The sequence below is a fragment of the Oryzias latipes genome, chromosome 2 (genome assembly GCF_053564925.1).
Source record: "Oryzias latipes strain Hd-rR chromosome 2, Olatipes_Hd-rR_3.1".
Taxonomy (NCBI): Eukaryota; Metazoa; Chordata; class Actinopteri; order Beloniformes; family Adrianichthyidae; genus Oryzias; species Oryzias latipes.
This window is the reverse complement of record NC_136238.1, coordinates 32398286-32411304: the sequence shown is the minus strand read 5'-3', so window position 1 is coordinate 32411304 and position 13019 is coordinate 32398286. Positions and strand designations below refer to the sequence as shown.

General features: G+C 43.6%; 2 protein-coding genes across 4 annotated transcripts in view; both read left to right on the top strand.

Annotated features, from left to right (window-relative positions):
* LOC144986842 (protein NLRC3-like) overlaps positions 1–7673 on the top strand; it is a 52822-nt gene extending 45149 nt beyond the window's left edge. For all 3 annotated transcript variants that reach the window (XR_013650688.1, XM_078935240.1, XM_078935245.1), the window contains 3 exons: positions 1250–1426; positions 5775–5948; positions 6262–7673. Coding sequence is in view for 2 of the 3 variants with exons in the window: in XM_078935240.1 (XP_078791366.1) it covers positions 1250–1426; positions 5775–5948; positions 6262–6370 (460 nt within the window). In the remaining variant the exon portion in view is untranslated. The remainder of the gene's footprint in view (positions 1–1249; positions 1427–5774; positions 5949–6261) is intronic.
* LOC101164420 (uncharacterized) overlaps positions 1–13019 on the top strand; it is a 736165-nt gene that overhangs the window by 202740 nt on the left and 520406 nt on the right. The window lies entirely within an intron of this gene.

The window sequence follows — 13019 nt, the reverse complement described above, 5'->3', positions numbered from 1 at the left end:
TTGATAAGAATATTGTTTCTCCTGTTTTTGTTTTCTAAAATGATGATGACTAATCTGATTTGTTTCAGCACACCCAGTGAAATGACTGTGGTTTGCTTTTGTTCAATTCTTGATTTATTTATTTTTTTACCATTTCTAGGTCAGGTTTTTTTGTGCATTGTCTTTGATCTGACACTTGATGGAGAGCTTCCCAACTACATCTGAGATCCTGACCACCTTCAATAACGACTCCTCAGCTTCAGCAAACCTCAACTACATCACCAACAATAGACTTCTGAATACTACCCCATAGGACTCAGGCATGCACCCTTGTTTTTTGTTTCTTGTATTGTTTTTAAATGTTTTTTTCTGTTAATAAAGTCGATTGCATTTTACTTTCATCGCTGTCTTGTTTTCATTTACACACCTTGGGCTCCCTGAGATGAATTGAGTATTGCAACTTGCGCCTAGTCCCATAATCTTAAAAGCGTTACACAAGGTAGAACCCCTTTCAAGTGCAGGGGATACAAACAATTCTGGAGCACTTGACACTGATTGGTTCAGATTTTTTTTCTTCAATTAAAATTCTTAAAATTCTTCAATGTCTCTTTTCCAAGTTTTGATGAATCAGCAACTTTGTTTTCTTGAATCTACATCCTCTTTAAAATATCTGCAAGGGGTCTAAACTTTCGTTGTTTTGTTTTTGTGTGGGATCCATTAAAATTGATCAAGATTTTGCTATGGGAGTTTTTTTTACCCATAATTCAAAGTGATCTTTAATTCTCCATGAACAATTGACTTTGCAATGTAATGGCTTTTGAAAATTCATTTTAAATTTTAGGATTCAAGATGCAGTACAATTCAATCTATTTTCAATTAAAATAATTTTTAATTAAAGCAAAATCTATTTAATTTTCAATTGTCATGTTTTTTATGGTTCCATTATTCAACTGAATGCATTCTCCAATTGTCAGTTCAGTCTATATTTCTGTCATGTGTTTTGAAAATGTATTTAGTAAACAATAATTCATGATGATCAATGACATTTCAATTCTTTGTCTGTTTTAACTTCATTTCAAGTCATTTCTAATCTATTGCATTTTCATTCATGGTCATGTTTTTGGGTCCAAATCCAAAAGAAATGAGCAAACAGTGAAAATGTCATCTGTCAGTCTGTCATCAGGGCGGGTCCCACCTGACTGAATGGACCAAGTTCCTGGACCTCCAGCTGCATCACTGCTCCTGAACACACTTTTCTGTCTGATTGCAGGTTGAGGAACTGCAGTTTGTCAGAGATCAGCTGTGAAGTTCTGGTCTCAGCTCTGAAGAAAAACCCGTCTAATCTGACAGAACTGGACCTGAGCTGGAACAAGAACCTGCAGGATTCAGGAGTTCTTCATCTATGTGGTTTTCTGGAGAGTCCAGACTGCAGACTGCAGACTCTGAGGTCAGACTCCATGTTTCAGTTATGTTCAGATCAATATGATGACAAAGTTGTGTTGACCCACAGTGAGCAGAAATGTCCAGATTCTGATCTGCAGCAGCATCTTCCTACAGCTGCTTGTTCTCTTTAAAGATCTGCAGAAGAACTTCTTTTCTTCCTGCAGCTGCTTGTTCTCTTTAAAGATCTGCAGAAGAACTTCTTCTTTTCTTCCTGAAGCTTTCTTTGTTCACTTCATTTTGTGTCGGATCCATCAAAATGTGATAAAGATTTTCTTATGGAATTTTTTTTTTTACCTATAATTATGTACCTATATGGTTTCTGCTTCGTTTAATTATGTCTTGTTTCTAATGGATCCGTTGATCGGAAATTTGACCCCTGCAACATACCCGAAACCTCAACAAAAATTGTCACACACCTAGGATAAATTGAAATGAATTTTTGACAAAGAGAACAACACCCCCCCAAATCGATGACATCACGGTGAGCGTTCCCGTCAAAAAAAATGAATGGGCCGAAAATCACTTCTGGGGCCAAAAAAATATTTTGAAATACGGGTACGACTAGTTTGACCAACAGGGTCTACCAGCTGTCTCCGACTTACCCTCCTCCTATAATCTCTTATTGGGTACTTGGCTTTTGGGTACTTAGCTACTTGGCTTGAAGTGGCAGGGGTGCTTCTCTCCTGGTTGGGCCAGAGCTGCTCGCTGTCCCCCCATGCCTCCCTGCTCTCTGGCTCTGGGGGCCCCCGTGGCGGTCCCGCAGGCCCTGGCCTGATGACTGAACACTCTCCCCCCTTCATTTTACATTCTATCATCCATTTTAGAAGAACATGAACACTCACCTGAGCACAGGTGTTAGCTCACCTTTGAACAAATAGTTTGGGTGACTGAATGAAATATTCACACTAGGTAGTTTGAAGCCATAAGTGTGGGTGTGTGAACAATATTTGTATTGTGTACATGTTAACATGTGAACATTTTTTGAGCCAACAGGTGTGCTTATAACAATTGTGTGTGTGTGTGTGTGTGTGTGTGTGTGTGTGGGTGGGTGGGTGTGTATGTGTGTGTGTGTGGAAAGGCCCTGCCCTTATACAGTGAGGTCAATAAGTATTTGATCACCCTGTGATTTAGCAAGTTCTCCCACTGAGAAAACATGGAGGGGTCTAAAATTTTCATCATACATTGACTAAAAATATAAACGCAACACTTTTGTTATTGCTCCCATTTTTTATGGTATGAACTCAAAGATGTGAAACATTTTCCACATACACAAAATAACCAGTTCTCTGAAATACTGTTCACAAATCTGTCTAAATCTGTGATAGTGAGCACTTCTCCTTTGCTAAGACAATCCATCCCACCTCACAGGTGTGCCATATCAAGATGCTGATTAGACAGCATGATTATTGCACAGGTGTGCCTTAGACTGGCCACAAGAAAAGGCCACCCTGAAATCTTCAGGTTTGTTTTATTGAGGGGGTCAGGGGACTCAGACAACCAGTCAGTATCTGGTGTGACCACCATTTGCCTCATGAAGTACGACACATCTCCTTCGCATAGAGTTGATCAGGTTGTCTATTGTGGCCTGTGGAATGTTGGTCCACTCTTCTTCAATGTCTGTGCAAAGTTGCTGTATATTAGTAGGAATAGGAACACGCTGTCGTATACGCCGATCCAGAGCATCCCAAACATGCTCAATGGGTGACATGTCCGGAGAGTATGCTGGCCATGCAAGAACTGGGATGTTTTCAGCTTCCAAAAATTGTCTACAGATCCTTGCAACATGGGGCCGTGCATTATCATGCTGCAACATGAGGTGATGTTGTTGGATGTACGGCACAACAATGGGCCCCAGGATCTCGTCACGGTATCTCTGTGCATTCAAAAAGCCATCAATGAAATGCACCTGTGTTCTTCACCCATGACATATGCTTGCCCATACCACAACCCCACCACCACGATAGGCTACTTGATCCACAACATTGACATCAGAAAACCGCTCACCCACACGATGCCACACACGCTGTCTGCCATCTGCCCTCTGCCCTGAACAGTGTAAACCGGGATTCATCCGTGAAGAGAACACTTCTCCAACGCGCCAGACACCATCGCATGTGAGCATTTCCCCACTCAAGTCGGTTACGACGACGAACTGGAGGAAGGTCGAGACCTCGATGAGGACGACGAGCATGCAGATGAGCTTCCCTGAGACGGTTTCTGACAGTTTGTGCAGAAATTCTGTGGTTATGCAAACCGATTGTTTCAGCAGCTGTCCGAGTGGCTGGTCTCAGACGATCTTGGAGGTGAACATGCTGCTGTGGAGGTCTTGGGCTGCTGTGGTTACACGTGCTCTGTGGTTGTGAGGCCGGTCGGATGTGCTGCCAAATTCTCGGAAACGCCTTTGGAGACATGGACATTCAATTCCCTAGCAACAGCTCTGGTGGACATTCCTGCTATCAGCATGCTAATTGCCCGCTCCCTCAAAACAAATTCTGTGGCATTGTGCTGTGTGATACCTTGTTTCACTATCACAGATTTAGACAGATTTGTGAACAATATTTCAGAGAACTGGTTATTTTGTGTATGTGGAAAATGTTTCACATCTTTGAGTTCATACAATAAAAAAATGGGAGCCATAACAAAAGTGTTGCGTTTATATTTTTGGTCAGTGTAGGTGCATTTCCACAGTGAGAGACAGGATCTGAAGAAACATTAGAAAAATCACGTTGTACGATTTTTTTAAACAATTTATTTGTAAATTACTTTGACAAATAAGTATTTAATCACTTGAGATAAACAACTTTAATATTTGGTACAGAAGCCTTTGTTAACAATGATAGAGGTCAAACGGTTCCTGTAGTTCAGGGGTGGGCAATTCCAGGCCTCGAGGGCCGGTGTGTCTGCATGATTTCCAGATAGTCTTGCCCTACTCATGGCTGATTACCTGGTTCAGGTGTGTCCAGCCAATAATCTTGCCCTACTCATGGCTGATTACCTGGTTCAGGTGTGTCCAGCCAATTAGAACATGCCAGAGCAGGGTATGCTGGAAAACATGCAGGAATGCGGCCCTCAGTGCCCACCTCTGCTGTAGTTCTTCACTAGGTTTCCACACACTACATGTAATCTTACCTGTAAATGAAAGAAAAGGGAAATCAATGACAAAACACTAACCTCCCTAGACTAACAAAAACAGGAGAAGACATGTACTAAAGAAAATGGCAGTTCACCCCTACAACTTCACTTAACATAACTACAAACCAAAAGACTAAACAGAGTGGGCACAAAACCATGAAAACTACAAAATACTAAAACACAACACTGAAGTGCAACACACAACAAAACAGGTGAAGAAATCCAAAACAAAATGGAGACGAGGTCCAAGCTGCAGTGGAGACTGTTGCTGCAAGGCTCCCTTCTCACAGACTGGAGGTCCAAGTGGTGCTTTTAAGGCTGCATCCATCAACTTGGGTCCAATTGGAGGCCACACCTTCATGCACCACACCTGCAAATAACCACAAACACAAAGATGCACAACAACACAGAGGTCCCACTCTAATTCAGAAATACACAAAACAAAGAACAAAACCAAACAAAACCAAATACAGCCACAGGCGTAACAATGATGCTGATCACAATGCCAGCACTTTTAGCCATATTAGCATAGCTAGCATAGTTAGCATTAATAGCATATTCAGGTTTGACTAGCCTTGATCAAAGGTGGGCGGTAAGGGTGGTGATGGTGGTGAAGGCGGCTTTTGCGCATAGAGTTGGGCGTGGAAGACGGGTTGCGTCTGTGGGCCATACGCCACTTGCTGCTTTAATTCAAAGTGATCTTCAACTCTTAAGTAGCAATTAACTTCAATTTGCAATGTGATGTCACTTGAAAATGCATTTTACAATTTAGGATACAAGATGAAGAAATACAATTTAATCTGACATTTTTAAAATCAAAGCTTTAAATCAAAGCACAATGTATTAGATTTTAAATTGTCATGATTATTGTGGTTCAATAATTCAAATGAAAATTCCTTTTCCAACATTCAGTTCAATCTGCATTTCTGACATGCATTTTGAAAATGTATTTAGTCATTAATAATTCATGATGATAATGATAAATGGCATTTCAATTCGTCACCTGTTTTAATTTAAAATATTTTACCAAAGTCAAATATTTTATTAAAGTCATTTAAAATATTTTGCATTTTCATTTAAATCCAAAAGAAATGAGCAATCAGTGAAAATGTCATCTGTCAGTCTGTCATCAGGGCGGGTCCCACCTGACTGAATGGACCAAGTTTCTGGACCTCCAGCTGCATCACTGCTCCTGAACACACTTTTCTGTCTGATTGCAGGTTGGTGGACTGCAGTATGTCAGAGATCAGCTGTGAAGCTCTGGTCTCAGCTCTGAAGTCCAACCCATCTCACCTGACAGAAATGGACCTGAGATACAACAACCTTCAGTCTTCAGATATTCAGCAGCTCCAGGATCTGGTGGAGAGTCCAAACTCCAAACTGCAGACTCTGAGGTCAGTAGAGGGTTGGAGTCAGTCCAGCTGCTTCCAGATGTTTGGTCCTAAAGTTAGTCTGAGAGCAAAGATGCAGAGTTTCCTGTGAAGCTGCAGCTTCTCAGTGAAGCTCTGAGGAGAATGATGACAGGCTTCAGGACAACAGTCAGCCAATCAAAGCAGCAGAAGCTCCAACAGCTGAAGATGACAGGAAGCTGCTCTGAACAGGACTGAAGCTCCTGCTGCTCTTTCTGCTGCTGTGCTGCATCACTGACTGACAGACCAGGATCAGGAGACACTCCTTCATCTCTGTCTCTACACTTTCTCTCTGCAGGTGGGAAGAAGAAAACTGTTCGGAGGAAGGAGACTGTTCGGAGGACGGAGACTGTTCGGAGGAAGGAGATTGTTCGGAGGAAAGAGACTGTTTGGAGGAAGGAGACTGATGTTCCTCCTGGAGGAGCAGAGAGGAGCAGCAGCAGCAGCTGGTCTGCAGAGATGTTGTGACTGGACGGTGTTCCTGGGAGGTGGAGAGCAGAGTGATGGAGGAATCAGAGGAAGTGGAGATGAGTGTCAGAGCTGCAGCAGGAACTGATCTGAGATCAGCTCCACTGTCTCTCTCAGCATCAAGTGGACAGTTATTGTGCTGCAGCTCCCCCGGTGGACTGATGGAGAACTGCACTTCCTCTTCTCATTCTAACTTGGAGTGTTGATCTGAAACATGGGTTGGATTCAGATGTTCAGCAGCTCCAGGATCTGGAGAAAAACAGACCTGCAGACAAACAAATTCTTTTCTAGATCACCACTTTCTTCTTTCATCTACATTTGATGGACAGATGTGAGTTTGGGATGGACCAATCAAGGATTGAGGGAATCATTGATCAGACAGAACATTTCTGGATGACATAGATCTATGTGTGGGTCAGGGGAAAACACAGTCAGGCGTTGGATCCTGGTTCTGTCTCTGGAACAGGGACAGAACCAGAACTCTGGATCACTAGATTCTGGTTCCAGATGTTTCACACTTGATTTCTGTTCTCCAGAAACTCTCATTGACAAACAAACACATAGTTTCATTCAGAAACCTCCAACATGGTCATGTGACCAGAATGTTCATAGTGGAGACACGGACAAACGCTGTGGTCACATGACTCACTGGTTTGGATTCAAGTCCTTTGAAGTCAGTTTTTGGAGCAGAAATCCCACCTGATCTCAGTTAGTGAACAAAAGTCTCTCTGTTGAATCATTTTTCTATCATCTCTGTTCTGTTGATGATCAAATATTGACTCATGCAGTTTGAAAGACTCAGAGTTTTGCTTTGATTGATGTTTTCCACAGTTTTCTGGTTGAACTTCCTTTTTTTTGGTGTTTTGTGGGTAAAACTCTGTTCTTTGTCATGCTGACAGCATTTTTAGCTGTTTTAAAGAAGTTTCATCTAAATCCAGTTGAATCACCTCGTTTTCTAGAATGTCTAAACTAGTAGAAACTTTCTGAGCATAAAGCCTGTTTTCTCCAGAGGACATGAATGAACAGAGTGGATCTTAGTGAGGAACGACAGCCTCTGGATGCAGAGAATCACTTTGATGCAGCTGCTGCAACAACACCAACTGCATTGAAGCAGGAGGGAGAAGGGAGACACCTGCTGGCTGTTTGCAGAACTGCATCTTAGTCTCAAAAGGCTTCAAACTGAAAGCTGTCTGTAAAATTCCTGCAGCCTGTTTGGATCTAATAAATGCTCTTTTGAATCAACTCTGTGTTTTCTATTGATTTTTGTCTTCATTCTATCTTTGACTCACAAACAGACTTGAATCTTTGGCCTTCCCCCTCATCCTGTTCCAGCTGTTCTAATCTTCATGTGTTTGGTTCCTTCTCAGTAGAAATGGGTTGGAAAAGAGCTTTGGAATGTTCAGGTGGTGCTGATGTCTTTCTAGATGGGGGTGGGCAGAACAGATGATGCTCCTCCCTCCTGATTCAGAGGGGAACAGTGGGCAGCAGCTGAAAGGAGGGAGTGGAAATGGGAAAAGTTCTCTGCACGTTTCTCCTTTCCAAGAACAGAGGGACACGACTCCATGAACAGCAGAAGCTAAAGAGTTGGAAAACGTGCCCAAAGCTGCAGCACCACCTGCAGAAAGATGCTTCCTCTTCAGGCTCCGCCCCTCCATATCAAGAGCTGCAAGGAGAAGAAAGATCAGAGTTTCTGCTGAGCTGCTATTGGAGCTTTTAGGGGGTCAAATCTTTAGGAACATTTGCTGTCAATGAAACCAGGAAGTAAAGTGTTTTGAAGGATCAGATTGATGACATCATCAGTTGTGGAAACACTGGAAAATGGAAATCCAGCAGAGAAGTAAACATTAGGAACTTCCTGCAGGACAAACTGTTCTGGACTGTTGGAGACAGGAACAACTTTGGTCTGGGAGTTGTCCGTATTCTCAGATAAAATTTTCTCCTCCAATATCTGCTGCTTCCATCACCTGAAAGACTTGTTCTTCCATCCAACATCAGCACCTCTGAAAGAACCACCTACATGCGTGAGCTGGAGGCGGACCTAACTCTGACCTATCTCCCAATGTTAAAGTAGCACAAGGGTGCGTCCACATCCCTTCCTTCCTTCAAAGACTCTTGATGATGATGATGATGATGATGTAATGATATTGATGGGGATGATGATGATGATGATGATGATCCCGTCTGTGACGACAAAGTGAAGTGTGAATCTGACCACCAAGCAGTGACAGAGAGTGTCTGTGTGTTTCTCACCACAATGTCTGAAGACAGCCGTTCCACTTTGATCCAAAGACAACGGCTGGAAGGTCCCATTACCGGAAGGACCTTCAAAAAAGCAGCGTTCTGGCCTGGCGCTGTTTTCCAGTCAGTGTTCTTCATAGATTCTAAAATAGATTTATTTCTTTGAAGCTATTTTTCGTGAAAGTTGAAAAGTTTGAACATTTTCAGCCAGAATTGATCCAAATTGTTTTGATTTGGTGCTTTTTTCTTTTCTACATTTGACCAAACCCAAAGTGGGAGGAGTCATCTTTCTGCAGTTCCTCTGAATCATGGACAGAAGTTGTAGATGTTCCTCTAGAACAGTGTTTTCTTATCCTGTGGATGTTCTAGTGTTCTGAGCACATTGGTAAAGTCTGCTGCATTTTCTGTCAGCTTCCATTTTCAGCATTTGGATCCTCAAAGTTCAGGAAGAAACCGGAATCCAAACTGCTTCCAGTTTCCATGTTTGGGATCTTCTGGACCTGTTGAAGGACACAGATTCTTTCCACATCATGAAGCTGTTCTTCTGAACCCAAACGGCCCACAGTTCTATGCTGATGATGCTCTTCTTCACCAACAGCCTCTCAGATCACAGATGCTGCAGTTTGCTTGGTTTGCTGGAAAGCAGCAGCGCTGCCACGCCCACCTGAAAGAGCCTCAGAGCTTCTCCAGCTGATGTCTTCAACACTGGGACTCCATCCCTTCTTCCATTCATCTTTGAGGCCCAGATCCTCACCTGCTGCTGGCTTTGGTTCAGCAGCTGCTGACTGGAACGCTGAAGCTCAGAGCGTCCGGCGCTTTGATCTTCTGCACATTCAAGTGTGGAACAGATGCAGAGAAAAGCTCCAAAGTTCTCAGAGGAGCATTGATTCAGCAGATCTTTAGTTTCTGGAGACAACTTCAATGGAAGAATGAAAACCACATGGATTCAAACTGAAACTCTGTCAGAGTCAATAAAGTTTTTTCAAAGATGAAGTTCTTGAAGGACAAAGCTCTCCTTCACTGTCAACACACACAGATGATCAGAACAGTTCCACATGTGTCTGCATGTTCTGGGAAGTTCTCCGGTTCCTGGGTTCCTCTGATCACGGATCCAGCAGCGTGTTTCAGGAACACGGATGATCCAGAACATGGGATCAGACTGAAGTCAGCAGCTTTCAGCTCCTTTTGGGCTTCAAGCCCAGAGAGAAGACAGAAATGTGAGGAAGGCAGAGAACATGAAGGGTTCCTGACAGGAAAGAGAAGTTGGAGCCAGAAAGACTAGAACCGGATCAGGACCAACTCTGGACAGTCCTTTTAGTGGTGGAGCACAGACAGAAGCAGCATCATGTTTGTCACAGAGACGTGAGCTTTGAGGAGCCACTCTGCAGCTTGACCCTCTCAGATGTCAGCAGCTGTTTGTGTCCTCAGATCCAGTCAGACACCAACATGTTCCTCAGAGAACAGCATGTCAGCACACACTGCACACGCTTGGATCCATGCAGACGTGTTGGAAGCCAGAGCTTCAGGCCGGCCTTCAGTGGATCTGTCCGTTCATGCTGAATGGGAGCAGAAGAACGTCTGTTTCAGCTCTGCTGCTTCAGCTCCACTCAAACTGCTGGGAACTCCAAACTCTCTCAGAGGAGAAAAACAGCAGAAAGCTTTCTGCAGCTGCTCTCACAGTGGATCTTCCTCTGTCTTCTTCAGCAGCAGATGATGAAGAGTCACTTTCTTCAGGTTCCTCTCAGTCCTGACCTTCATTCCTGATGGACCAAAGCAGACTGACAGCAGCTCTTTAGCTCCACAAAGAAAACTCTGCAGTTTCCCAAAAACCTTCTGAAGCAGAAAAACCAGGAGACTTCCTGTCTGTCTGTCTGTCTGTCAGTGTTGGAGTCTTCCTCCATCTTCAAATGATGAAGCTTTCTGCTTTGGAACATTCCAGAAAGCCTTTTGAAAGCCTCCTGATGATGCTGGAGGACAGGGAGGAGTCAGGAGGATGCAGGAGCTCCCAGAGGAGGAGAGGCAGGAGGAGCAGAGGGAGCGGCTGCTGGAGCAGAAGCAGCTGCAGACGCACTTTTGGCTCTGGGCTTCAAACTTTGATCAGGAGGAAGAGGAGGAGCTAAAGAGGAGCAGGAATGCTGGGAGTGGGACTGGAATTCAGACTGAATCCAACATTTAGGGACAAAAATGGCGTCTTCCAGAAATAAATCAGAATCAGAGTCTTTATTTTCATTGTAGATGGTGATACAATGAAATTGCAGCAGCCTTGAAGTCATGAAGTTAAATAAAATAAAATAAAATAGAATAACTGTATTTACATCTCTAACAAAAAATGAACAATATGTACAGAAACTGTTAAATATTAAATATGTATGGACAAAATAGAATGGAATGAGTCGAGTTGCTGTGAGCGCAGCATAGTAGATATTGTGTTATTGCACAGAAGTCAAGATATTACACACATGTGTAGTCAGAGATTTAGCATTTGTAAAAAGTCAGAGTGGGTGTAGTTGGTGGAAGTGTGTGTATTCCGTATGGTGATTTCCTGTGGAAAAAAGCTGTTCCTTAGTCTGTTTGTCCTGGTTCTGATGGACCTGTACCTCCTTCCAGAGGGCAGCAGTTCAAACAGAGAGAAAGCAGGATGGGTGGAGTCAGTGATGATGTCAGTCACTCTGCTGAGGCAGCATGACTGGTAGATGTCCTTCAGTGAGGGGAGGGGGCAGCCGATGATCCTCTTCTGTCTTTACCAATCTCTGGAGGCTCTGCCGTTCTGCTTCAGTGCAGTGGGAGAACCACACTGTGATGCAGGAGGACAGGATGCTCTCAATGGTTGACCGGTAGAAGGTTACCAGCAGCTCCTGGTTCACATTGTTCTTCCTGAGTCTTCTCAGGAAGTGGAGGTGCTGCTGAGCCTTCCTGATGGTGTTGTTAGACCCTGTGAGGTCAGCAGAGATGGTGGTGCCCAGGAGGGTGAAGCTGTGGACCCTCTCCACACAGTTTCCATCGATGTAGAGTGGGGGTGGATCTGCTCTGTTCTTCCTGAAGTCCAGGATGATCTCCTTGGTCTTGGTGGTGTTCAGGATGAGGTTGTTAGCCTGACACCACCTGGACAGTTTCAGGACTTTGTCTCTGTGGGCCGTCTCGTCGTCCCCAGAGATCAGCCCCACCACAGTAGTGTCGTCTGCAAACTTCACTATGGTGTTGCTGGTGTGGGCTGGTCTGCAGTCTGCTGTGTACAGCATGTCCGTCACTGAGGAGTGACGTCACTGAACATCGTCACTGCCTGGACCTCTTTCTGGGTCCTAGTGCCCTAAAGGTTACAGCTCCTGGTTCCACAAGAAAAAAGTCCATTCTAGAGGCCACTCTGACGTCATCACCATCAAAGACAGCGTTACCTAGCAACCATACCAAGACCATAGCAGCCATAGAGGGAAACACAACAAACCATCAACGGCGGTTAAAGCAGTCAGACGTTTGTTCTGCAGCTCAGCAAAAATCTCTGCTTTAGGTTTTGGGGAGAAAAACAAAGGAAAACACACGGAGAAGGATTCTGCAAAGGAAATCCCAAGTTCTATTGGTAAGTCAGCGTCCTGCAAACATGCTTTGTTGGTTCTGAAGTGGCATGAATGCAGACTTAGATTGGTTTGTTTCCTTGGATTCTTCAGATGGATTCAAGCTGTAAATGTTGTCAGCATAAAGCAAGTTTGGACTAAACTAAAGCAGAAAGTGGCTTTGAAGATGGTCAGGAGAAATGAGGGCTTTTTTCAGGAATTCTTGGAAGAGGAGGACTTCTCCAAACAACCAGAATCTAGGAGGAGGTTTTTTCAGCATTGAGATCAGGATTTAGCATGAGCTTCAATCCCATTTTTGTTCAACCCAAATGTTTACCGTCATATTCAGGAGTTCAACTCTGAAAGCCACCATGACATCATAGACATTAAAGACCCTGTTACCTAGCAACCAAACACAACAAACTGTAGACAATTCAAACTGGACATTTTGGGGCAACAATTCTTTTCTAACTCAAGTTTTGATGAAAAATCCAAATGATGGAAACAGATTGTGGAAAGGAAATGAGGATCTATTGGTGAGTCACAGTCCTGGAAACATGAGTTGTGCTCTGATGAAGACGCCTGATCCAAATGTGGATTTCTGAAATGTTCTTCATGAGATTCAAACTGATTGAAGCTTTGAATTAAAGGTGTCAACACATTTCTGCATTGGATTCATTCTGTTTCAGTGTCTAAGGTTGGTTTTGTGGCAGAAACCAAGTTTTTGTTGAACAGTAGCGTTTGAAAAAGCAGAAAGTGGCTTTGAAGATGGTCAGGAGAACTTCTTTGAAGAGGAGGACTT